Raw genomic sequence first — 25,948 nt, 5'->3', positions numbered from 1 at the left:
GAATGGACTCTCTGGAGTTACGACCATAAACAAACACGTACACATATGCTGTATGTGCGTACACACACACGCCGCAAGGATTCGACGGACCAAAGTAGCAGAAATGCGTATAGAAAGTGCATGTGTGCCCCATTAACCGGAGGCGCAGTCATATGTGGGTGTTGTAGGTCTGCAGGTCTCTTTTGAAAAATGTTTATACAAAGTTCAATAAACACGCAAAATCTAAATTAATGAGCTCAGCTTGTGACTTGGTGTTTTTACAAATCTTCCTCATGCAGGGACGGCGGTATGAGTAAAAGATTTAAAGGATCTAAGGATCTCTGAAGATGGGTGTCTGGTCATCTTTAATTCCACATGGATTCCAGGAAGTGACAGAAAGGGACTTTTGGGGGCACTGAAATTTTTCCCCGGGGACCTGAGGACTTTGACCAACTCCAGATGTGGGTGATTGACGCAGGGCATGAAAGGGTGGAGGGCCCACCAGTTCCTGCATAGCATGCAGATCAAGGCTGTAAAGGTTGTTGTGGTGTGTCTGTGTTTGTGTGAGTGTGCGTGCGTGTGTGTGTATGTGTGCGTGTGTGGTAGGGCGGGCACAGACTTTGACTTCGGGGAGGAGGAAACATGTGTAGAGGATTTGATTTGTGAGGCAGTGAACATGACAATTACTATTTGCCTTCAAAGAAACTGACAACTGCACTTAGGACTTCAAAGCATTTATGTCCCTTTTATTACATAATTAGGCCAACAACTTTGGATGGCTACATCTAACATATGCAGAACGCACCTCGTTCCTTCATAAAGCCATCTGAGCTGTTGTGCAGAGCATTTATACTCTCTAAACTCTTCCAAAAGCTTGAATATACCTGCCTGCACCGTGTGGTATGCAGACGTGTGATTACATCAAATCATTAGTGTTGTATCATCATAAGCAGTGGCTTTGGAGATGCTTTCACTCTCTTGTGAATCAATCCAGGTTGCATTTTGATTGCCCGTGGCTCGTATCATTAGACGCGACTTTTGGAAACAAAGACGGGGCATTTAAAGACGTAAACTTACAAATGGCATGCAGATGTTTTACGCTGCATAATTGGGATCTTTGCAAATCACTGCTTGTGCTGTTGTATAATGCCCTCGCTTAAAGTGGGTAATGGTGGTTCTTTTCATCACCGGGATGGAGATGAAAGGAGATTTCAAAGAATGTACATTGGTTGAGAGTAAATCACATGACTTAGTAGTGGAATCCTCCCATGTCAGGCAAGTGTCTGCTAGTTTTCATCTGAGCCCTTTCATCAAAGGTGGACTAAGACCCAGAATCCAAGATGAAGGTTTCGTCAACGTGAATGACTCTACGAACCACGACTGTGTCTCCAGCAAACTAACTGTGATTACCAGTTTACATACAATAAAGCATAAAGAGAGCGTATTTATGTTTCCAGGGTCCAAAATTCCCTCAATGTAAATTTTCTCAAACTGAAAACAGCCCATGTTACCTCAACCCCGCCTTCCCTCAAAACGTCTACTTGCAACCACCTATGCCATTGGGATCTTCAGACCTCATCAGTAGAAACCTGGTTAACTATTCAGGGCAGAGCCCACAAGCTTGTTGGAGAGGCAGAATGTGGCACAAACCTGCTCCACCGGTCAGTAGCATGGCTCTGACACTTAGCCAGGTGTGAAGGTTTCTCTCGAGTTCTCTTCTTTCTTTCTGTCACTGTGGCTGTATGTTCTAAGCCTGTACATTCCCTCTAGGTCTCCATTTGTAACTGCCAAGGAGATGCATCAAAATAAACTGACACTTCCACCCTGACTCAACAGAGTCGTGGGAACCAGGGTCAAAGGTTTGGCTTTAACACAGGGAGATCTATCTGGATCCTACCACTGTTCCTCTGGCCTATGGGGTAATGGGTAGGGGACTGGTTTTGGGAATAGTGTAAGGGTTAGTGAATGTGCACGTGTGTGCTTTTGCAGAACCTGCGTATATGATTGCTGAGGATGAGGACAAAAAAGAGCAGTATCAAGCTTCAACTTCTCAGAAAGAAAGGAGAGAGAAACCCTGTGGGAGTAACTGCACTGTATAATGGAGGCTGGTGGGACCTGCGATAGCCTGCAAATGGGATCAGACCTGTGACTCCATGCCAGCACACTCACATGTGTGCTTGTGCGCACATACACTGATTCCCACCACAGTCACACAAACATCCTCACATTCACTCCCCATTAGTAAAGCACCCGCAAGAGCTCACACAGTCTGAACTATTAAACCCAAAACAAAAGGTGTTGGCATAACTTTGTTTACAGAACAGGCCAGGCTCAAACTACCAACCCAAGGACAATACAGATCCATTCAACCTGCCAGGTTTTTGATGTACCGCCAATAATCAGACATAAATGCGATAAAGAAGGAAAGCCATCATGTTACGAAAAAGCTGGAGCTCTCACATTTTGCACAGGGTGATTAATTGCACTTTTGCTTTTGCTCTGCTAACTGGCTCTGATGTATAAGGTTACAAGTCCAAAGGCAGTCAGACATGGTCTCATATGATACACGTTTGGCCAGGAGTTCAAAGGCGTCTCTCTTTACACCCAAGTCTTGAATCATTTTGGTTACAAATCAGTGGTGATTTTCTCTTGGGGACATTTGCAAGTGTTTAAATTTCAGCCTCGCTTAGACATAAAATATAACACACAACACATAATGCATGAAAACTTCACGTCTGCCGTTATATTGAGGGGTGTTTCTAGTATTCTTTTTCCCTGGTGAAGAAAAGTCAAGAACGGGTGGCAGAACATTTGGAACACCTTTCAGTATTAAGCAGACGAATACTAAACCAATAAGTAGGGCCTCAAAAGTGACTATATACAGTAGATGAATCAATATCTGTCTGACACAGCATCAACAAAACAACATTCAGACTCGACTCCAGGGAAGGTACAAGGTACAATTCCTCTCCTGGATAGTTAGGTAAAGTGGTTCCTAACTTAGTTCCGAACACGGCTAAAAAGTTATGAGACCATTATTCAGTCAAAACCTCACTCATTAGACTTTCTTGAACAGTCTAATGAGTGAGGTTTTTACAACTGCAACTGATTACAGTAATGTGAAATTTGATGCAGCCCCACATTTGGTCCTCCATTACTCCCAGCACAGCTTTATGGGACTGATCGTTTGTTTTTGCATCAAAGGGGAAATAGAGAAACACTTCCATTCACAGAAGACAGAACCATTTCAGTCGGCTTGTAACGATGAGGCAATACTGGACAAAGTCAGACACATCATCACCACCCCATCCCTGTGTCACATTCTGCCAGATATCTTGTATCGATCTGTCATAGCCAAATGCTGATTATCTCTCTAGACTATGTTGTGTGCATGTATGTGTGTGTGTGTGACCTAATTTGTGGTCTTGGGTTGGTTTATTCATAGACACCTTTACCCACTTAGAATGTCATTTGTCAATGTGAGCCCATCATCCTAATCCTTCTCATGTCAACACTTCATTAGTAACCCAGCAACACACACAAAACACATACACCGAAATCTATGAACACAAACACACACAGGTCCATACGGAAGAGAGCAATGCTCCATGAAAGAGTCTCGTGGCCTTGGATTGTTTTTAGTGCCACGGGATGTTTGTTGTGTAAAAACAAGGTTGCGCAGGGTGTCAAAGATTGTGCAAATGGATCATTGATATGTCAAAGGATTAGAGGAGCGCCTCCTGTTGGCTCACAGAGAAAGGTTGAATGAATATGGAGATTGGTGAGGAGGTGAGCAGCTGCACAATCGGGACGCCGGACTGAGGCACATGTCCGATCAAATTTAATGACAGCCCCGCCCCATGATTAACATATCATCAAATCAGACATCAGCACCTTGTAACCCCTGACTGACAATGTCAGAGGAGAGATCCAGTAACACACTAGCTATGTTTACCTACATGGAAACGGTCAGTCGGAGAGGCTAGGCTGATATTAGCCGGGCTATTCTGGCTGTAAGTTGACATGAAAATGCATAAATCTCTCCATTACTCACAATAGGACAATTTGCAGGACTTCCTGGTCCCATAAAATCCATGTCAACGTCCAACATAAATTTAAGTCTCTCTCGTCTGATGTTATAGCTTGCTAGAACATGCTAGCTAATGTAGTAGGTAGAAGTTAGCTGAAGTAGCAGTAGCAGTTAAAACTGTCAGGCAAGAGTAAACTCAAGAGAAAGACTTGTACCTTTGGAGAGAGGAGGAAACTTTTCAATGGTTATAAATGCAGGAATGCAAACAATACAGGCTAAGAGATGTGAGCATTTCAGGTGAGTTAGCTGGACTAGTGCTAAAATCTATATGATCTCATTTTAATAGAGGAAGTCCATTAACAGGTCAAGTCTGTACATACAATTATAAAAATAAGATTTAAAGCTGCATTGATCATGTTTTGGGTAGTACGTACAAATGACATGACAGACACACATACGACTATGAAGCAGATTCACAACATCATTATCACATACCGCTTCAATATTCACTGTTTTTAGTTCTGTTTTGGTCTCCATCCTCTCCTGAAAACTGTTTTTTAATCATGTGTTAGCTTGTTTGCTGTAAATAGCTGCATGGGGTAATGGCAACACAGTGTAACACCAAAACAAAATGCTGAAAAAGCGAAATATGTCAAAATTACCCCACAAATGAAAGCCTGACTCGGTTTAACCTTGAACAACCTTGTCACTTCTCTGCATTTATGTTGTTATATTTCATGTATTTCTGTTATTAAATTAGATCAAGCTTTCATCTGCGGTTACTTGGATGCACCCAAATTTACAGATTTCTTTTGAGGAAACCCAGCGGTTAATGCCAACCATGACATCTCTCCACGTTTGCAGTGAGTGTGGAGAATTGTCTTAACGAAAGGCCGCCGCAGTGGGCATCGCCCTGAGCTCCTCCTGGAACTGGTTACAATTGGGATCCCCTCTGACTCTGGGCGTTGTAGGAATCTGGACCCCAGTTAAGGGGTTAACACACCAGCACTCTCCCCGTTGGCCGTGGGTGGACATGTTGCACTGGAAAGAGGCGGACAAAAAAACACAAACATGACAAGTTGGAAAACACTGGAGAAAAAGAAGAGGGAGGGGCAAAGATGCACAGTGGGAAGTTGGGGGGGGGTGCGTTAATGAAGCGTGGCCACCGTGGTGTGTGTCGTGGGGAGGCCAATGGATGAGAGCGAGGCCTGTAGTTCAAGGGTGGGACGGCGCTCACCCAATAACAGCCCGTCCCCGGGTCATGCCTCCACCCACCACCCGCCCGCAGCCACACATGCACGTTGATAAACACACACACTCAGACAGAAAGCATGCCAGTGGATCGGCCCCCCCGCTGAGCCCCCTCTACCGCAGCCCCCTTGAAAATGAGGTCATAATTGAAGTGGACACAGTTTGTGCCGTGCACGCGGGGCGGCCAGAGGAGGGGACGGTAAAAAAAAAAAAAGAATGCAGGGGTGGGGGGGAGAGAATTTCCATGTTTTTTTCTTCCTTCGATGAGAAAGAACAAAAAAAGTGACAGTTACAGTAATTACCCCCGCGACAAGGAGGGACGACTCCAAAAGGGAGCCAAAGTGTTGAGGAGGTACAGTGTTCGTCCCTGGGAACTCCGGTCAAGAACAATGCTGTTGTTTGTGACCAGTGATGAAAATTGGCTGAGTGGTTGAGAGCCCTGCTTTAGGAACCGTGGCGCCTATTCAAATCTCCTTTTCTGCTCTACTATCCTCATAAGAAAACACTGGATATGTGACCTTGTTTGTCCTCTTCTCCGTCCCATCGCTACGGATGAGCAGAATTCAAATTCGAGCCCCCCAAACCGGAAGCGCGGTTCCTTCCCGTCGCTTCACAAAAGTCTTCCCATGAGCGACGCCAAACTGTTTTACTGCCTTGTAACCTTGAGCTCCGAAGCCTGTCGCGATGACAACATCTCCCCATGCATTTAGGCGTGTGTGTACTGTATGTGTGCATGTGCAGGGTGTGTGTGAGGAGGAGGGGAGCTGTGTGCAGAGTGGGTGTGGGGGTGGTTATATTATTTTGCCAGTACATGTGCATGTGTCGGCCTGCGAATGACGATATGTGCTAGTGTTTGTGTGTGTGTGTGTGTGCGTGTGTTACAGAGATTGAGACAAAGACAGAGTGTGTGAGAGAGTGTGTGATTCAGAAACAGGGAAAACAGAGGAGGGAAGAGAAACCAAAAGAGATGCAGTTGGAGAGTTCAGTCAAAATGTGTTATTGATTCTGATGGCAGATGAAAGTCTTTGATGACAATAATTCAAGCGGCCACCTGCAGATGTTGAGAGTGAAGTCTTAGGACAAATCAATGAATCACAAGTGGCAGAAAACTGCTTCTGCTCTGCTCTCTGTGAGTCCAGAACTTTTAATCATGTCACAGCTCTGGCCAAAGCTTAGGCAGTGATGTCAGCGCAGGTGTGTTCCCTTTGACAGCTGAGGGAAAGCACCTGCTGTGACATCACTGATTAGGGTGTGGCCTGAAGGTATGACGCGCGCCACTCGTTCAACCCGTGCAGCAGCAGGTCTGTGCCCGAAGATGAATAATGAATTATGGGTAAATTTATGTAGGGGAGGAGAGAATCTTTCTTCTAGTACAAAATATCAGGAACCAAATCAGACAAGTTATATTTGTGTATATCCAAAGACTGTAATGTAATAGCGTGTCAGGGTACAAGACCACATGTCTCACCTGTTTGACGTTGTATTGTCCAAATCTGTCACAGTTTGGAAACTTGAGTTCATACAGATCCTCTAGCGGGCCTCTGTTATCCTCCGCTGTCATTTTGGAGATCTCCTCTAAGACTTTGTCCAGCTCCTGCTGACACGCACTCTGAAAGGACGACATCGGAGACAATTTACAACGTTAACGCTCACGATGGCTGTGATGGCCTCACACGTATCAGAGCAGAAGTGGACTTACAGGGAAAAACAAACGTAATTTTCAAGTCAGTTACATTTACGACGATGTGATAATAAAGGTTAAAGCTTGAGTCAAGTTTGAAGCCAAGGAATGCTCTCTGTCGGGGAGAAAGAATGGAGGAATAAAACACTCCTATGCATCCTGTTAAACTGTCACGAGCACACACATTTATAGCAAACATCTTTATGGGCTGCAGTAAAGTAAAAGTAGAAAGTACAGCCAGAAGTATAATTGATGCGTCTCAGGAGTGGACAGAGAGTGCCGAAACTGCTCAACTCTGTAGGGGGCCACCGGCAACTGGCCACACACACACACACACACACACACACACACACACACACACACACACACACACACACACACACACACACACACAGAGCCAGTGTGTCAGGTTGGATGTGGGATCAAAGAGGTCCAGTCTTATGATTAGCTGGCTAAAGATGTGAGGGAAGGACAGGAGGAGGTACAGTGAGCTGTGCCATGAACCTTATCAGACATCTGAACATATGGATGAAAAATGCCCCTCTCTCTCTTTCTCTCTCTCTCTCTCTCTCTCTCTCTCTCTGCCACCTCACACTACAGCTCCAATTAAAGCTTTTCATATACATATACAGTATTATACAATAAATAACTGTAAGGATAGCTCTGCAGATATGTCCTGTATGTCCTCTTCCTCAGCTTGGTGCATGCAGGTCATTTGTCAGCTCTGACAGTAGACGCCTGCAGGCACTTTCAACCTCCTGTGACCACAAACAACGAAACACATCGCTCTGTGTAACGCCTGTTCATCAGATTAAAAAAAACAAAACAATGTAAATCTCAACAAAAATCAGACAATGAACTCATTGAAATCTCCTTTTATTGGCCCCCTCAGAAAATAAAGTGAATATCTGACAGTTTGGCTCAAATTTCTGTATTTTTGCTTTAATAATCTTGACATTGGACATTTAACAATATATTTAGTAACAATATAATATAGTATATTATTTAGTATTATTATTATATTTATCTATAGTTTAGTACAGTGGTTCCAATTTCACATTTTTTACTGCTGGGTTTTTCTGGGTGAAAACACGAGGTAAACTAACTAACAACATGTAATGAAGCAGGTCTCATTTGTTGTTGTAATTATCGGATTTTCCTTTTCGGAGCAGGAAATCCAATGAACGGGAGGCACGCGGACCCACATCCACGCTTGACACAGAGCCGCCTGATGCACCCCGTCCCCCCGTCCCCCGTCCCCTCCCAGCTGCACAGCTCCTTTAAGCAGCATTCTCTCTCTTTTGTTGCCTCTAATGGTCTCCACAATTGTTTTGCACCCTCTCACTTGTGCTTTTTTGTTTTGCTGCAAGAGAGTGAGTTAAATGAGGGAGAAAATGTGAGCGTGCATATCATTGTCCCACCCCCTCCCCACCCCAAAGTGAGACATGTATGGGCCTCCCTTCCACAGACCAAGCTCATTTGCATCGCATAGAAAGAATATGTGTGTTTGTACGTCATCCTATTAAGAGTTTTTCCAAGAACTGTTTTGATGGTTATGTGTCGCTGCAGTTAAACTGTGAAACGTTGAGTGAATGGGGCTGCGTTCTATAGGCTGGATGAGCCTGCCAACACACATTCCACTGTGGACAGCTAAACAATACCACTTTGCCGTTAAGTAGCACAGATGAACATCTTCATAAGGCAAAGTGTATTTGAACAGTTATTGCATTACACAAACGTCACATTCAGAGACACTAATTACATCAATTCTCCACTACATTTATCCTTCAATACTTTGTTGTTGTATCCTCACTAAATGAAGTCGGTTTTGGCACCGGAGAGTGCGTGTGTATGTGCGTGTGTGTGTGTGTGTGTGTGTGTGTGTGTGTGTGTGTGTGTGTGTGTTTGTTTGAGTGGAACAGTGCCCAGAGGAGGGCACTACTGTACCAGACTGAGCTGTCGTCCCTGCCAGCCTGTTGTCGTTGCTTGCTTTTAATGCGTTTCACTGCATTCTATCATTCACAAGGAAAACAGGAAAACAACACAGGGCAGATACCAGTTGGGACGCTGCCGTGAGGAGGAGGAGGGGAACCACTTAATACGCAAGCTAGAAAAAAAAGCCCCAGATATGAGATTGTGCTGTAGTTTTATGACCTTGGTGTTCTGAGGTTCTATCTGCCGCCAGAATCCGTTTGGAGATAGAGAGCCTTAATGTTTTTCCACTCTATCTAGATGAACTCTTCATTTGAAATTATTGCACTCGTAAATTTGAAACATATAAAAATAACCCTGCAGGACCATTAAGCATCTTTCACTGACGACGTTTATGTTCTCTCATTTGCAACCAAAATGTCATATAGAGCCTGAAGATACTGAGGTCACAAGTTGTTTAAACAGAAGAAAGTGATGTATGTTCGGTTTATAATAAAGACATAAAGAGTCCCCCGTGTCCCCTATCATTTCAGAAATATGACACCTCAGAGTAATGAATATACCTTCATGGTTTGATATGGTTGAATCGTATTCGGGTGCACTTTTCCCCGCGGTGCAATTCCTTTGAGCGAGTCCAGACATAGGAAATTTGGTAGCGGACAAACACAAAAAATCATCCCTTTGATAAAGTGGTCCACGTCTGAACCTGCACACATTCTGGGGTGTGAACTTGGTCCAAACTAGTTCTGCATCAACTGCAAGGCGACCTTTTCATAATGAGTTGCCAGTTCTCTCATTGTTCCCCTTTTTGATTTTGCTTTTCACAACCGTCCCTGGACATCTAACCCAACTCTTCACTCTCTGCTAGTAAATGGTTCTGACCTGAGACCCTCTCTGGGTTCGTGTGTCCTCTTGTTGCTGTGTCTTCATCTTGGTTTTGCGCTCATTCTGGTGTTGTTTCATTGCGTTCCCCTTTGGCCATAACCAAGACTCTATGGGTTTCTTCGTTGGCTCTTCAGTCCTGTGCACCTCTACAACAAACAAGCAAAGAAACAACAGATAAATGCACATGAACACATAAAGCTGTCTCAGCAGCTAAGAGAACGATGCTCAAGAGAACATTAAGGCTCTTAACACCTTTAGAGGGAAAACCCTTCCACATGTTCATGAACTTAGAATAGATGGATATCACAAAATATTTACATGCTGTAAATACACTACATATCTTGTTTGAGTCTAGAGACACTTTGCAGGGCCACTGTGTGTGTGTGTGTGTGTGTGTGTGTGTGTGTGTAAAAGTGTGTGTATTGTTGCGCTGTTATGCCTTTGAATCTGCTCTTCTGTCTTGTACACATGAATGGACAGATGACACACACATACTTCCCTGGAGTACTCACAGTACACACATTCAGCTATTTAACCACAAGCTTCTATTAAAACTCAACATTTTTTTCTAATAACAGGCTCGTCAGCTTAATCCTGGAATTAGAAGACAAAGACATCCTGCGTCCTGAAGGCATCCTGTGTCCCCTATGTGACAATTCTACACTGGACAGTCAGGGATTGTCATGACTGTAATTACAATGGCGACAGCACAGGCATAGCGCTAAGATCTATTCTGGGAAATGGCAAAGTCTCACATCCAGCCCATTAAAGATGGTCTGGAGAGCAGCGGGGTCACTCAGTGTGTGTGTGTGTGTGTGTGTGTGTGTGTGTGTGTGTGTGTGTGTGTGTGTGTGTGTGTGCTCCCATGCATGTACATCATTTGTCAGAGATGAAAAAAAAAACCAATACTTTAATAACTTCAATTCATACCAGACACTGAAGCACAGAGACAGAGATCCACGAGTAACGACTGTATGAAAACATCACATCCACCTTTATCATGGCAGGCACAGTGTGATTATCTGAGACGTTCAATTGAGACAGAAGTGATGAGTGATTTATCTATACTGGTGAGAAAGCATGTCTGAGGACTGCTCATTGTGCTGACTAATGATTATTTTGTTACCTGAACTACCAACGAATGGCTCTCTGTCTGTCTCTGTGTGTGTCTGTCTGTGTGTGTGTGTGTGTGTGTAGCTTCACTCGTATCTGTAATTAGGGCTGTGAAAACAGAAGCAGAGCTGTGTGGTTGTAAATCAGGCCTGGGAGGGAAAGGCCCCCCCCGGGCTTCACGGCTACTGTACGTGTGGCTGCACACTCTGCCAGGTGTGAAATCAGTTGTTAGTACATTCTTGGATGTGAACGCTTTAAATCAATCAATCAATACCAACAACAAGTCATACTCAGCCTTCCAGATATGATTTGTGAGCAGTGAGATACAAGCATCAACTATCTGATGACATCTGACTGCATGCGTCTGGTCAGTCAGAGCAGGGCGAGGCTTTATGGGAGGCAGGGAGAGACCTAAAGACCTAAAGAGACCTTGAATGGCCGTAAACAACAGCTAAAATTGCCAGTTTTCACTAAGTGTGCACATGGTGCTGCAGCAGGGAGAGAGTTACAGTTAGAAGTGGGTTAACACACACTAATAACTTATCTTTGAATAATATAAAGACCTTTTGTGCCACTCTCCCCTTTTGTTTGGATCACACAAGTTCTTGTAATCCAAACAAAATTCTTCATCTCATCCAACTGGAATATATTTCCTTTTAGTTAAAGAAAATACAATTTAAGTGCTCAATAAGAGACTGAGTACCCAAACGTGTCCCCATGAGTGCTTTGACGTAATGTGGATTCAGGCTCTGACTCAGACGTTTGAAGTTGCCAGCCTTAACTATTTTCATGTAGTTTAATACGCAGCGACCCGTCGCCGTTGTTCCATCTGGCCAACGCAAGCTGGAGGAAACACAAAGGCAGAGACAACCCCAGCAGGATCCAATGAAGCTGAGGTCGTGTATCTTCATTTTAAGTATTAAACACAAGCACTACTCGCTGTTTTTGGAGCACCCACAAAGTTTTTTAATGATATACTGCCAAATGTTGCCATGTCAATGAAAGGTTGACTGTGTACCCACATCCAAAGGTGATTCGGTCGTCTGGTGCCCTTCTCTGCTTCAGTTAGAGTAACATTCATGCTTGTGTAATAATAATAATGAGAATCATGTTCTTGTCAATAACCTGTTGTGTATCATGACAGAGATTGAGTCATAACTGCAGGACTACTCGGCCTTGGTGTAGGCATGCACTCTCTGACTGCCTTCTGGTTTCGTTAATTGAATTGCCTAACACACACACATGTACACACACACACACACAGCCCACAGGCAGTTAGTGTGGCCACAAACAAGACCATAACTGGAGAGAATCATCTACCTTTCACTGCGGCATGTTAATGATGATTGAAAGTCATAACTTCCGATGTCCTGCTGAGCTCACAAGCTCAGAAGTTTAACTCAAGACGTTCACAGAAGCAGGACACGATTCAATTAAACACAATTACAGTAGGATTCTTTACAATATGGAAAGCATATTAAGAATTAACTGCTTGTTGTGACCTGGGCAGAGATAGAACACAATAATGGGACTGAAGCGCTCATATAGAGAAGGGATCACTCAAAGCTTCACATTTACATTAAAAAACCCCACATATTTCTCTCACACAGCTCGATCTGGATGTCTCCCTGTCCCAGTCTTCTATAGACACTATAGGAGCGCATGACAGCATTTTCCCGAGGAAGAAAAACACGTCTTCAGCCAGCAGCTGTCATCTAAATGCAGTTTTGTTGATTCTGTCTTCAGTGCCATAGAAACTACCTGTCTCGAGCTGTTGGGAGTATTGGCATTGGGTATTGCCATTGAGCAATGCTTTCACAGTGCTCTCATAGCACTGAATGAGTAATGTCTTTCCAGAGTTGCTTAGCATTAATGTATTTGCAGTGTTATCGTACACACTGGAGCTGTGTCTCAGGCTCACATGTGCTTCCACGGCTAAGAAAGTGGCCCTACTTCAAACTATTGTCAGTGTAAATGGTTCCTCTCAGGGATAAACCACTTCAAACACTCCGCAGCTGGCAGATAGACAAAAAGAAATTGAATAATGACGAAGGTTTTGTCTCGCCAGAGATCCCCCACAAACCTTTTACGGTTAGCTTGTTCTTTCAACTCTTGAAGTTGCCGTTTCCATGCGACCATGTGTGTCATCCCGGCTAAATGACGTTGCCTTTGTAGTCCAAAGGGGAAACTGTTGGCAATTGTCAGACTTGAAAGAGAATAAGTTAGAGTGAAGGTCAACGTACATTATTATTGCAAACTTTTCGATTAAACAAAATCATCAATCAATTGCTCATCAACACCTGCTGACAGAACAAATCATCTCAGATTTACACCGTATATTTCTGTATATAGATGTATAAGTGTTTAAGTTATAAGTGTGTGTGTGTGTGTGTGTGTGTGTGTGTGTGAATAGGTAGTAAAAACAGTGTTGTGATGAACTGTAAATGGATGAGGCATAAAGCAGTAAGTGCTTCCTATTCACACCTCGAGTCTTCTCAGAATTACAGGTATTAACATGAAGTTCACTTCCCATCCAAGGTGATGTGTTTCTGCTTCACCCTCTCCTTTGCACATGCACTGCACACACACACACCCAAACACACACGCATGGTGCACACGCATCTACGTGGGGTAATTAAAGACCAGAGAGGGGGCAAGTCTGAGCACCTGATCACCTTCAGGGCACTGAGGGCATTCTGAGTCCAGGCAACGCAAAAGAACAGAGAGGAAGACTCAAATATGAGTGACTATACGATGAAAAGACAGAGATGATTCGATGGAGCAGTTGTATGATTCTTGCCAGAGAGGTTTGCCAGTGGTTGGCTGACTGGTGGTCTGCACAGCTGATGGAGCAACTCAACACAGCAGTGCTGATTTGCCCTTGAGCAAGGTACGCAACATGTGCACATCTGAACTCTGCACAACAGCTCCCATAGGGTTACCATTTAAATCACGTCAAATATGATTTCAATTGCACTCAAGTAATGCTTTCCATTTCTGTTCCTTTGCCTTTGGTAATGAAAGACTAGAATATAATAGAATAAATACGACCCCTAACTTCCAGAGGAAATGTGCACATCAATGGCAGATAAATCTCATAAAACTAATCTTTATATTCTCAGAACATCTCAATGGTCTCAAAGTTTACCTTCCATTTTGATTGACAGGTTTGTCACTAATATAAAGTACACAGGCCATGTATCTCTCTAATCCATGGGCAGTGAAGCCCAAGTATTTGATTGCACAAAGTTAGTTGACACAATATTGTTTACGTCAAAGGGCCATAATCCAGGTCACAACATGGCTCAATGAACAGTAGACAAATAGACGAGTGTGTGTGTTCAGATCACTCCTGAAATGAACAGAACATGCCTGGTCACATGAGTAATGACACTAACGACCAATGCCAGCATGTTTGATTTCACCGGGTAGTGTGACATAATAAACTGTAAGTCCAATTCAACAACAAGCAATGGTTTAAGTAGAAACAATGAAGAAGGTGTCACATTTTTAGAATGATAAGGCTCCACAACGGGAGTTTAACAATGTGTGTATGATAATCAGTATTGGTATAATTGTCACAAATCGGAGGATGATACAAAAGCTCACCGTCATGTCCAAATTGCAAAGGAAGATTAAGTTCACGCCAGGTAAAGTATTTTATTGGCGCCGTGTTCTGTTTACTTTGGTTCAGACGGGTTGTAATTGCGCCATTTCGATTCAAGATCACACTAACGAACCACAGTAGAACGCCTGAAAGTGCACAATCAACATGCAAGTCTCTGTCCTCTTTCAAGTTAACAGCAGTGTGATTCCTCCAGAGTGAGAATGTAATCTGAACCGACGACAGGAAACAACCCCAAAATGTGCAGTTTTATGGATACAAAGGAGACAGATGTTGACATTCGATAGCCTGTAGTTACACATGGTTGGAAATCCAAGCATAACACATTGAACTGAGGGCAAACCGCAGTCTCAACTGATGCTCATTTTCAGCTATTCCTTCATGTGTTCTAACTGGTATGAACACCAAAGACGGTAAATCACAACAAAGTCCATCTAGCTTAGCTAAAGTTTCAGGGACTGGAGTTGGTTTGTTTTTACTACCCTCCGCTGCCAAAATCTAACCCTGTGGTTACTAAAACTCTTAGAAAACAAATAGAGGTTCCAGCAGACCAAATTCAACTGTGCTCAGTCTTTTATTGTCTGGAAATATTGTCGGCAAATCAGAGTAATTAGATTGCACCTGAAGGACGGTGTTGCCATGGAGATCTGCATCTTTTCCCGCACTATTCTGAGACGTGCCTTGAAAATTGAACCAAATATTTCGCAAGAGAAAAGATGCAGTATGATAGTCCCTTTTTCTGACTCTATACACAGACGACAGAACAATTTAAGCCACTTGCTGACCTGAATGCATAGATGGCTATGGTTTAAAAACATTCAGTCATAATTTAAAACCATAATCTACATCAAAATGACACACACAGCAGGATAGCATTGAGTATTTGAGGGTTAGACGATGGTTAGGAGTTCATTGGAGGGATTCTGCTTATTTGCCTTCACAGATGTGGGCCTGCCACTGCCTGCCAAATACGTCGAATATGTCAACATTCATTTTGTGGAATCAATAGTGACCCTTTGTCCCTAATAACTGTAATGTGGGAAAGCAAAGCCTGAATATTCCTGCTACCACTGCAGGATTTGGGGTTGTTTTTCTTGGGTAGTTATCGATCATACTGTTTGCTGTAGTTGTAGCCTTTTCTAAGAATCGACTCGAAGAAATCTGTGAATTTGCTTCATTGTGATGTAGTTAACTGCACAGCCAAAGCTCGAGTTTATTTGTTTTGACGGTTTTAATACCATGCCTCTGTCAGCACAAAGCCAGAGTCGCTGATTGGGTTTTAGCCGCGGGGGAACATTTCGAGTAATTTCCGTGAAAGTGGTAAAAAGTTGTCAATGTTGCAATCCTCAAAATGCAGGAAGGTTTCAAGAAGTTCATGCGGCTGCACACCAGAGACGATCCAACCATTGATGCTCCAAAAGCCCTTTGGTGATGTTTACCAGAGACGAGGGCTGGAGTTGAAGTTAAGAATAATAATGCCTCAGAGACAGTCAAGACGTTGTTTCAAGTCTGACACAACACAATCTTTCATATAACTCACATCATTGGTGATTACATTTTTTCATCTTGATACTCTTTGTGTTCCGTAGAGTTGCTTCAGGCCAATTTGAAGGGCCACACTTAAAGACCCTTTGACCCTTGGAAAAGACATTTGTGAGCAGCTGTAGTTGATCAAAAAGGCTGCAGAGAGAGGAAGCTACTATAAACACAACCATTTAGTGTCATTGTGGAGTTACAGAACTGTAATAGAAAGTTTAAAGTAATACAGTACAGACCATGGGAGCCAATCGAGGACCCCTTGAACTGCAACCCTCACACACTTAACCTCCTTCCCATCAATGCATTCTACTGCTCCTCAAATCACTCACCATTTGTATCCTGCTGATCCTGATCTCTCACTACGTCATCCAAGTCCACCTTTTGTCCGCACCGTCCCAAACCCCGGATGAGCTGTTGTAAGGGTAAATCAACCCCTGTGCTTGGGTAGCACCTCAGGCCGCTGGAGCACCTCGGTGTGTAGACCCCGCACAGCTCCCCCTCCAGCCTGGCACACACTGGACAGCAGCCGCAGCCCGGCTCCCTCACCATTGCCTCACACGTTGTGACTTTTGGACAAGCATCCGAACTCTCTGCATCACAACTTGGGCATCGGAAAGCCAAATCTCCGAGTAAGATTCCGGGTAAGGCGACATACGCAAAGAGCAACCCACAGGTGAAGAATATAAGCATTGTGTCGTTGGCTTAGTTTATTAGAGGCGAGTGGAAAACTAAGCGACCCCCTGGAAGATAACAGCATGAATCTCAGGGTCCTCTGACAGTCAACTGTGTGAGTAAACACTCTGATGGCATTGACAGGGTCCTACGTACTGTCATATTACTGGCTGACAGGATACACAAAACAACAGAGCCTATCATTCCAACCATCAAAGTCTATAAACGTTGCCAAATGCAGGGGAAACCCATTAACTACTTAAGGAGGTTCGCCCATGGGATTACAAACTGTGCACAAATACAAGTACAGTATTACATCAATGTAACAGTCTTGTTTGTGTTACACGGCTGAAAATAGCAAACACAAACACAACAGACTCAGGATGCAGTTTGTGGCTCGTGCACAGCGTTACACATGATTATTTAAAGTCAAAAGCAAACAGTAGACAAACAGATATTTCCTGGGGAATATAAAAGGCAGCGGCGAGTGTTTGTGACGGGAGTCTTTCATTTTGCTGCACGTCAGCCGGCACTCATTTAAAGTTGAGGCCCGGGGGCCCAAAACTGCTCTCTCTCTCTCTCTGTTTCTGTGTACGCCGTGTCCCAATTATTTGGCCCCACGGCTGCAGAAAAAAAATTGTGCTCTGTACCTGGAAAAAGCCGAGCCGAGACAGGGTGGACTATGAACCCAGCACTGACACACAGTGGGACAGTTGTGACAGACAGGCCAGTTGACCTCATTCTTGCTGTTTCTTTGTTTTCCTGATTCCCCTCTTTTCCAGTTTACCTTAGTGACTTAGAAGATTGTTTTTATTTACTTTATAATTCCTCATTTGTCGTCAATTACAACTGCGGCCTCGCTAAGAATGCCAGAGAAGCTTAGGATTTTCCCTTGTGCACAATACAAGAAACCAGTTTACATTTTGAATGGCCTCTGCTCGGTTTACCACAACAGCATACATACTGTACATTACAAGGACCTCTTTGTTATTTTCCAAATTCATACAAAGTCTAAGCAGCCGCAAATTTTGGTTGCTATATATACTTTCACGTATGGTTTTGTAATGGAAGGTCTTACAAGCTAGCTAGCAATTATGGCAAGACTAGTCGAGACTGTTTCTGCTTTATAAACTGAATCATAGGTTGATTTTTCGAGAGCGATGTTTTTGAGGGCAGTTTTTCTGGGCGAAAATGTCTGCTAATGTTACATTGACCGGCGGTGGATGTAAACGATAAGGCTACGTAGCAACTGGCTAGCTGGCTAGCTTACTAGGAAGGAAGCTTACCAGGAACAGCAAGTGTTATTTGTATTTCATATAGAAAACAAAAAACAGAGTGTCAGGATATCGTGGCCATACCTCATGAGGAGCAGGAGGGCACGACTGATTACATAATGATGAATGATGTAAGGATAGAATAACACAGGGTCATATGATGAAGCGTGTGCTGCACCTTACCCAGTCTGTGTACTAACAGGAAACTTCTCGTTCATTACCCTGGAGTTATTTCCTCCTATGTGAGTGACCCTTGCTTGGGTTTCCAGGCCCCGGCGTGATGTCAGCGCCGCTTGCCATGTAACATAGATGGCCTGCGAGTATGAAGTAATGTCTGTCAGAGCCATCTTTCCTCACATTGCTTTATGCTGCCACACGAACACAAAACAAGCTTCTCTGAAGGACCTATGGGGGAAAGAAAAGCATAGTACTTTTTCTTTTTTTTTGTCATCATAGAAGACTGATGCAAACAAGACGTGGAAAAACAACTTCAAATGAAAGCCTGAATCCTAACTGTCACTCCAAAAATGAAATATCTACAGTTACATTTCAAAAAGTCTCTGACAAAATGATTCCAAGAACAAAGTAATTCTTCTTCTACTTCAGACGCTAACTGTAACTCTCAAATCTCCTTGACAGCTGCCCACCTACACCGTATATCACGTATGTTTCACTGACATATTGATGGGAGACAGATATGTGTATGTATGATTGTATATTAGGGCTCACGCTTGAACTCTTTGAGTCAGCTGGGTTTTCCACATGAGTATCCAAATATATTACATTACATATATTCAAATTCTCACACAGTACATTAGTTTTATATGTATTACGCTGATGAATATAGTCCTTTTCCTGAATTTCTGTGCTAAAGTTAGATTGTACACTTCCATGAATGATGAAATGCAGCATAGTGAGCTGGACGTCTGTGGAGATGTTTATGTTGATGTTGACGTCTTGTTGCTTTTCAGTTTGAAAACCCGATACCTCTTCTTGTCGGGTGAAGACAAGAGGGCAATGCAATAAGTCTTGGCATGGTCACAGAAAGTAGCTCTGCAGACAGCGATGACAGCTCCGCTCTCATATTCAGCGCTCGCCATTTAGATTGATAATTGACCCTAGAATGTCACGGCTGACCAATCACAACTGCACATTCCAGAGAGGCGTATAATAAATGAGAATGCTCTGCTGCTGCTGCTGCTGGATTGTACAAATGGGGATGTGTGACAGTAATTTATTCAAGCTACGTCCATTATGGGTAAAGCTCCTTTGCCAAAAAGAAAAAAGACTATACAGAACTGGAATACCAACATAATGAAGAAGTATGTGAACACACAGGCAGGAGGTTAATTTCAGGGTCATTATAGCTTTTAAACTCCATCTTGACTTGGGAGACCAAGGTGATGATTTAAGGTTTCTCCTCCTGCTTTTTAAGAAAAATGCTGCGCTCTTGTTCCCACCTGAGGGAGCGTTTTCCGTTCCCTTAAAGGAGCGGCTCTGTCCAAACAGCACATGCATTCACCAAAGCGTGACTATCTGCCGCCTTTACTGTTTGCTCTGTTGCTTACTGTGTTATGCCTTCAATTAAGGCAAATGGAAATGTTTTCTTATGACCGCTCCTGAATGTTTCTTCTCTCACAAATAGATTATGATTATATTATGTGTACGTGTTGCTTAGCAACTCCAGATGAATGGGCAATAGTTGAACATTGTTGAAACGTTTAATTTTACACCTATGGTAGGGTGCTGAGAGATATTCTAACTGGGCTCATGAAAGATCCATCTTTCAAAGAGCCAGTTAGTCCAGACAAATGGAATACCGCGCACATGTGCTCACATTTTCCACCGTTCAGTCGCGAGTATAAATCATATCAGAAGAGGGAAAGAGGACGATATTTGTGACAATTCTGACGTCATAAACGCTACAAGAGCTTAGTGAAGTGATCCTTTATAGTTAAATGATTTATTATAAGAGAAATGATTAAGAATGGGAACATGAAGTATTTTTAGAGCTCAAAGGCGGAACTGTCTTTATCTGAGAAGCTAAGGGAAAACTGCTGCCAGATGAATTTGCGTGACCTTAAGAGAGAAATGAGAGAAATGATTCATTTAAATCTAGCAAAGACATATTAAATGTTGCATTATCGTTATAGGGACAAGCAAGGGCTGTATTTGAAAACAGCTATGGTACATAAATGTGTGTGTTTGGGAACTATGCTACATTGAGGATACCGTAGATGTGTATTATTTCTGTTCAAATCAAATTATAGGCACTAACATTTCAAACTGGTCACAAATTGGGACATTCAGTTCCATTAATCATGCTGCAAATTAATTTCTGTCATCATTATTTGTTTATTTGCTTGTATTTCTACACAAATCATTAAGGCTGTAGTTTCCTAATGCGTGCTGTAGATGGAGCGCCAGTGTGTTCCTCTGGGAGCTCTGTCATCCTCCCACGCTCCGTTTTAATGCACATCAGGTGAATTGCAAACTGCAGTGAACCCGTATGTCTGTGTGCCTGCTCCACCTTGGCCCTGCAATGTGACTGGCAGGCTATTTGTGGAGTTCCCTCTGCTTTTCACAATGCATGCTGGGATGAGAGTTTAGGAATACAATGTACCTCACCACCAAAAAACAACACTTTAAATCACATAACCTTGTCCGAATACGGCTATGCTGACACTGTGACTCAGAGGCCTCTTGCTTCATGTCTCTTGCGGGGGCCGTGTGTGTGTGTGGAACATGCCACGGGTTAGAAGGGGAAGCATGGGAACAGCCAGGCTCAGTCTGGGAAAGGAAGCAGGCTGGCCACCGCTGATACGTTGCGCAACTCAATTAGGGTCTCAGTCCCACAGATAAGAAAACTGGACCAGATAACCAGTGGGGCTTCTTGGGTTGTGCTGCGCTCGCATGCTGCTGTTGTTGGTTCACTGGTAGAGTGAAGCATCTCCTCACCCAAGTTGTGTTCAGGAGAGAACGAGGGAAGAACGATATTTCAGAGATCAACCAGAAAAGATACGGTATGTGTGTTTTTATCTTTGTGGAGTTTGAATGTTTTATATGTTTTTTAAGTATGTTTTCTGCACAATAACAACAATGCCTCCTTTTCCCTCAGCGAACAGAATGAAAAAAAGTCCATCTGTTTGATTCATTCATTTTGATTTCATTTTGAATTCTTCACACGGACATGTACAATAACAAACTTGTCTAATTAGCATCCCATACTGTTTATGTTTCATACACAGATTACATGCACGCAATTATAAAAGAAGAGCACACTCTGCCTCCTCTCACTACACACCATACTAACATCTGTTTTTCAGCGCCTGGCTCCCATGAGATAAATTCATTAATTTGAGGGAACTTCCAGGAAGCAGATGGCCGTGAAGTCTCTCATGCAGAGCTTATTATTTTTAGTGCGCCGGTCAAAATATGTGGTTAGATTCAAGCCGGACATCTTGCTGCTTAATGCGAACTGACATTTTGAATAATGCAGCATTAATATTTAGAATCAATGTTGTTTTGGGGACCTTTGGGAATTAGACCAAACCTTATTTGGACTGTGAATGAGATCAAATGGGCTGAAAGGACTGTCAGAGTTTGAGGAGTTCCATTTGGACGACAGCATTTTCTCCATCGCTTCAATGTCTGTACACAGGCCTGACATAGTGGAGCTGAAATCATAACTTGTGTACTTATTCTTTAGTTTAACAGATGGAGAAGCAAGTCACATGGGTTGCATACCTGCTGGGACTTACCTGTTTGTGCACAGGTAAGGAAAAATGATTTCTGTATTGTTGTTGTCGTGCTTTCTTCTTTTCATTTGTTGATGCATTACATTACGATCATTTGGCAGACGCTTTTATCCAAAGCGACTTACATTACATTACCACCCTTCGCAGAGGGGGGAGCAATTGAGGGTTCGGTGCCTTGCTCAGGGGCGCCTCGGCAGGGGCTCGAACCGGCAACCCTCTGGTTCCCAAGTGGAAGCTGTACCCACTGAGCCACTGCCTCCCGATGCCTCTGCAAAGCTTTAATATGCTTAAATACATTGCTCCACTTCTGCTATCGCTTTCTACAGCAGCACTGTGCACACTGACCAAACACAGATCATTTTAGGTACTGTCTCTTTAAGATTCCCTCCAACAAAGCCCTGGTCTGTAGGTTTAAGGCAGTGCTGCATGTTACACATTTAAGTGAAACTGACTGATATGAGAAGGATGAATTCAACTGGCACATGTTTCCAGTTCTAGCATTAATACATGAGCACTAATGTACTAAATGAAGCTATCTGGACCAGGGTTGCAGCTGGAAAGGCCCTCGGAGAGTTCAGTCATCCTCATCTAAATTACAGACTTGCATGGGACAAAATTATGCTTTTTCTATGACGTTAGAATGGGAACACGCTGTATTAGCAACTTAATGAACATGAACTAGACTTAATGCTTTGTAATTCCTTCAAGGATCCAAGGAGAAAAATGGACTGTTTACATGTGTTTACTGCAGGGTTGGCTCACAGAAATCCTGTTCCATCATGTGACCAGCACATGTTCGATAGCCACGTTCACAACCTCTGCCTACCAGACTTCAACAAGAGCATGGAGGCAAACGGCTACCTGGACAGATGCCCCTGGCCCACTGTGAAATGGTGATACCTTTGTAATATATGTATGATTGTGAAAACCTTTGTATGACGCCACATGGATCTCAGATTTTTACAACAGGACGATGTAATCTGCCTAGGTAATGCTAAACACTGCCTCCCTAACCTGTGTATGTTCCACTGCACCCACAAGCGTGTGTTAACGGCCGCTCTTTGAGCCTTGGCTCACGTGTGTGTCGGAAAGTTGTCCCTGAGCTCACCATGACATCGTGGAGAGCAGTGAGTGAAAACACAAGGGAAAGCTGGATAATGTGGCACATTACACACATTTTATGCCCTTTTCAGCAAAGATATATGACCTTTAGTCATGGGAAAGTCACATACTTTACTGTCTACTGGCTGCATTAGTGCTGGTCAAGGTTTCAGCTAATTAGTCATATTTTAATGAAAACCTACTGGACTGTTGTTGCTGCTGTGCTCCTATTTCCAGACACCAGTTGTTTGTGCAGACTTTACCTCTTGCTGTACTTTAGAATAAGCATCTATTTAATCATGGCTGAAATAATCCATATTACGCAAGTGAGAGATGGCGTCACTTAGCTCTGGTTCACTGCCTTCTTCACTCATTGAGTTTGAACTTACTTGTGTCTTACTCACTTGATCGTCATAATGATTGTTCTGTCAGTGTTGATTGAATGAAGTCTGCACTGCATCATCTTCCAACATCAACACAGTCTGGTTCTAAGGGTGGTTTAGTTGGATGAGGGTTCATTTCCTTCTTTGTTCCGGTTTCGCTTCACTTCACCCCTGAATGCATCCCACTGGGCAATTCTCAGACTACAGAAACAGAGGGTTTTGTTAATCACATTACAACATTTCTTCAGTTAATGGGTCTATACAACACCTGTAGCCTCCATATGTGCAACCACTGTAACAGGATTTAGATGTTCTGGGAGCCACAGGCCTCCAGCTTCACTGCAAGAAACAAATATGTTCATGTTTAGTTGACAATAAGACGCAGATGTGGCTGAAACACAATGCCAGCCACTGCTGCCCACTCCCCAGACAGATACAGCGCCACCACCACAATACAAATTCAATCTCTAAATCCAATTAAATTAAATTATTGTAACCCTGTCTGAATATATCAGCCCTTACATTTGTACTCTTTCACTAAGTGATCTCTCAGGGGTGTTGGACCCTTTTGGATCCACCTAACTTTGCTTTGCCTCGCGCTCTTCCTCTGCAGTTTCTACGACAAGCTGAAGCACTGTGTGGACGACTGGGCCATGGCGTCGTTCTGTAAGGGTACAGGGTTTCAGTTGGACGAAATCTTCCTCCAGGTTCACGAGACGTACTTTTCTCTGTGTGGACTGATCACAGACCCCCCGCTGATCACTCTCATCGCCATAATATCACCCTGCATCATCTTCACACTGCTCCTGCCGGCTCTGTGTGTTTATCTCACCACCTGGAATACAGAGATGCCCAGCTCTTTGGGACTTTAAAGAGTTAAGTTGATTTTGTAATGTAATGTACACACACACACCCCCACATACAACTCCAATGTTAAGGCCAGTAAAAAAGTCATATAGTATACGGTACGTGTTTTGTCTAGGAATGAACCACACATATTTAAGGAAGTACTTTTACAATCCTCTGGCCATGGAGGAACCACTGCACCACATGACTGATTGATATGCAGTCTTTCTTAGAGGGCAAACACTGCGCCAGCCATGGTTTCCTCCCTGCATGTGCGTCTCATAATGCCTGTGTATGAAAGTTGGGTTTGGTACGTCAACATGCATTACACATATCACATACATGATGTAGACACAGAAAATTGTAATTGACTGTGTGAATGCTTTGCTGTGAAGGTCCGAATGTTCTGGAACTCATTATTTTGTCATATATATCAAACCTCACCCATCCGGCACCTACAGCAAGTAGACAAAAACAAAACCATACAGATGACCTATTGTATATACAGTAAGTGACTCACACTGATTTCATTCCAAGCATTTATACGACACTTGAAAATTCTACATTGTACTGTCATTGTTGTATGCGACAAAGAAGAATGATTCTGAATATATTTCAAACACATAATAAATATTTATTTCAGACCAAAAAAATAATGTTTTACAGTTGTGTGAAAACATTTTTACAGCAAGAGTAAGACGGAGCTTCTATCCAAGTATCCACAGAACCTCAGGATCAGTATTACATTGGTACACATATAAGGACCTGTGCAGACCTGCTGTGTATCAGTAACACAACTTAAAGCTCCATTACGTGAAATATTTAATATCAACATCGAATCAAACTACTCTGACTGACGACCATCAAAGGGTTGCCTTGTCCTTTCAATCCCACTGAGAATCAACAAGGGAGTCTGTAGTTCTATTTAGCTTTTACTGCTTCCTGCTTCAGTTTGACAGTCTATCTGCTAGTCTCTTCAGCTCTCACCAACCCTCTTTAACTGATTGAATCCACCCAGCATGAGATGGTGAAGAGCCAAGTAAAGACAATCGAACATCTAGCAACAAACCAGAGCCAGATATTTTCTCACGAGTTGATGAACCAAGCCAAGATACAATGCAGTTGAATACACACCTATGGGATGCTCATGTTGCTCTGTGTAAGTTGGCAACCGATTTCAAACACAGTAGTCTGTAGACCTTGATAAGTTGATAAATCATGGCTTGGAGTAACTGTCTGCCCTCTACTGGGTAAAAAATGTCAAATACAGTTTTAACAATGCAGTAAATGTGTTGAAAGGATGACTTGAGAATTTGAAATGCAAGGTGATACCATACATCATCTACCTCACAAAAGCTGTTTGTGTTTTGAGAGACTTTGACATTAAATGACAAATCAACAATAGAGGTGGTTCCAGACAGTGCAGAACAAGAGTTATAAAGGATAGTACCTCTTTTACAACACTGGAGATTACCAGCAGGATCATTTGGTAAACAGTAAATAAATGGCATTCACCTGGAATCAAAGAAATGCTTTTCACTAGCATTCTGCTGCTTTTGCTCTTCAAGAATCTGAATGTTTTCTCTTATGGATTAAAGAAAAGCATAGAAGTGATTTACTCATACTGTACACATATCTGATGTATGGTTCATAAGTGGCTCTATGTTTCAGCATAATACACTATTCATGTGCCTGAACTTCCAGATTCTTGCATACCTTGACTTAAGTAAAGAAACTTGAAAAAAAGCGTTAAAAAATAACAGAGCCAAGTACTAAATTTGGGTGGGTGGTCTGTCCTGCAACCACGGTGGCATTAGGTGCCGAAATGTGGTGAAGTCCAAAATGTGGCTTTTGAGGCTCAGCAAATTATTTTTCTTTT

The 25,948-nt window shown here is 43.0% G+C and overlaps 2 protein-coding genes across 2 annotated transcripts; one reads left to right on the top strand and one right to left on the bottom strand.

Moving 5' to 3' along the window:
* Positions 1–704: 704 nt before the first annotated feature.
* Positions 705–16,840, bottom strand: igfbp2b (insulin-like growth factor binding protein 2b). Its single transcript, XM_076160526.1, has 4 exons — positions 16,365–16,840; positions 9,756–9,904; positions 6,729–6,869; positions 705–5,050 (listed from the first exon to the last, which is right to left on the bottom strand). Exons 1-4 carry the CDS (start codon positions 16,723–16,725, stop codon positions 4,892–4,894), a joined length of 810 nt encoding a protein of 269 aa, XP_076016641.1. The 5' UTR covers positions 16,726–16,840; the 3' UTR covers positions 705–4,891.
* A 3,919-nt stretch (positions 16,841–20,759) lies between these two features.
* LOC143008674 (receptor activity-modifying protein 1-like) lies at positions 20,760–25,473 on the top strand. Its single transcript, XM_076160534.1, has 4 exons — positions 20,760–21,004; positions 21,691–21,756; positions 22,491–22,632; positions 23,837–25,473. Exons 2-4 carry the CDS (start codon positions 21,699–21,701, stop codon positions 24,093–24,095), a joined length of 459 nt encoding a protein of 152 aa, XP_076016649.1. The 5' UTR covers positions 20,760–21,004; positions 21,691–21,698; the 3' UTR covers positions 24,096–25,473.
* The last annotated feature ends 475 nt before the right edge of the window (positions 25,474–25,948 follow it).

Source organism: Genypterus blacodes, unplaced genomic scaffold, assembly GCF_046128005.1.
Source record: "Genypterus blacodes isolate CSIRO-AG114 ecotype Tasmania unplaced genomic scaffold, CSIRO-AGI_Gbla_v1 ptg000106l_1, whole genome shotgun sequence".
Lineage (NCBI taxonomy): Eukaryota > Metazoa > Chordata > Actinopteri > Ophidiiformes > Ophidiidae > Genypterus > Genypterus blacodes.
The sequence above is the reverse complement of the archived record's forward strand: the minus strand, read 5'-3'. Positions and strand labels throughout refer to the sequence as shown.

Excerpts from the sequence above, each read along its gene's own strand:
- igfbp2b (XM_076160526.1), bottom strand. The coding sequence starts at position 16,725 with ATGCTTATATTCTTCACCTGTGGGTTGCTCTTTGCGTATGTCGCCTTA. Across the intron at positions 6,870-9,755 it reads GAACCCAGAGAGGGTCTCAG|AGTGCGTGTCAGCAGGAGCT; the intron begins GTCAGAACCATT and ends TCGTCCTTTCAG. Across the intron at positions 5,051-6,728 it reads GACAATACAACGTCAAACAG|TGCAACATGTCCACCCACGG; the intron begins GTGAGACATGTG and ends GCCTCTTTCCAG.
- LOC143008674 (XM_076160534.1), top strand. The coding sequence starts at position 21,699 with ATGGAGAAGCAAGTCACATGGGTTGCATACCTGCTGGGACTTACCTGT. Across the intron at positions 21,757-22,490 it reads ACTTACCTGTTTGTGCACAG|GGTTGGCTCACAGAAATCCT; the intron begins GTAAGGAAAAAT and ends TGTTTACTGCAG. Across the intron at positions 22,633-23,836 it reads CCCTGGCCCACTGTGAAATG|TTTCTACGACAAGCTGAAGC; the intron begins GTGATACCTTTG and ends CTTCCTCTGCAG.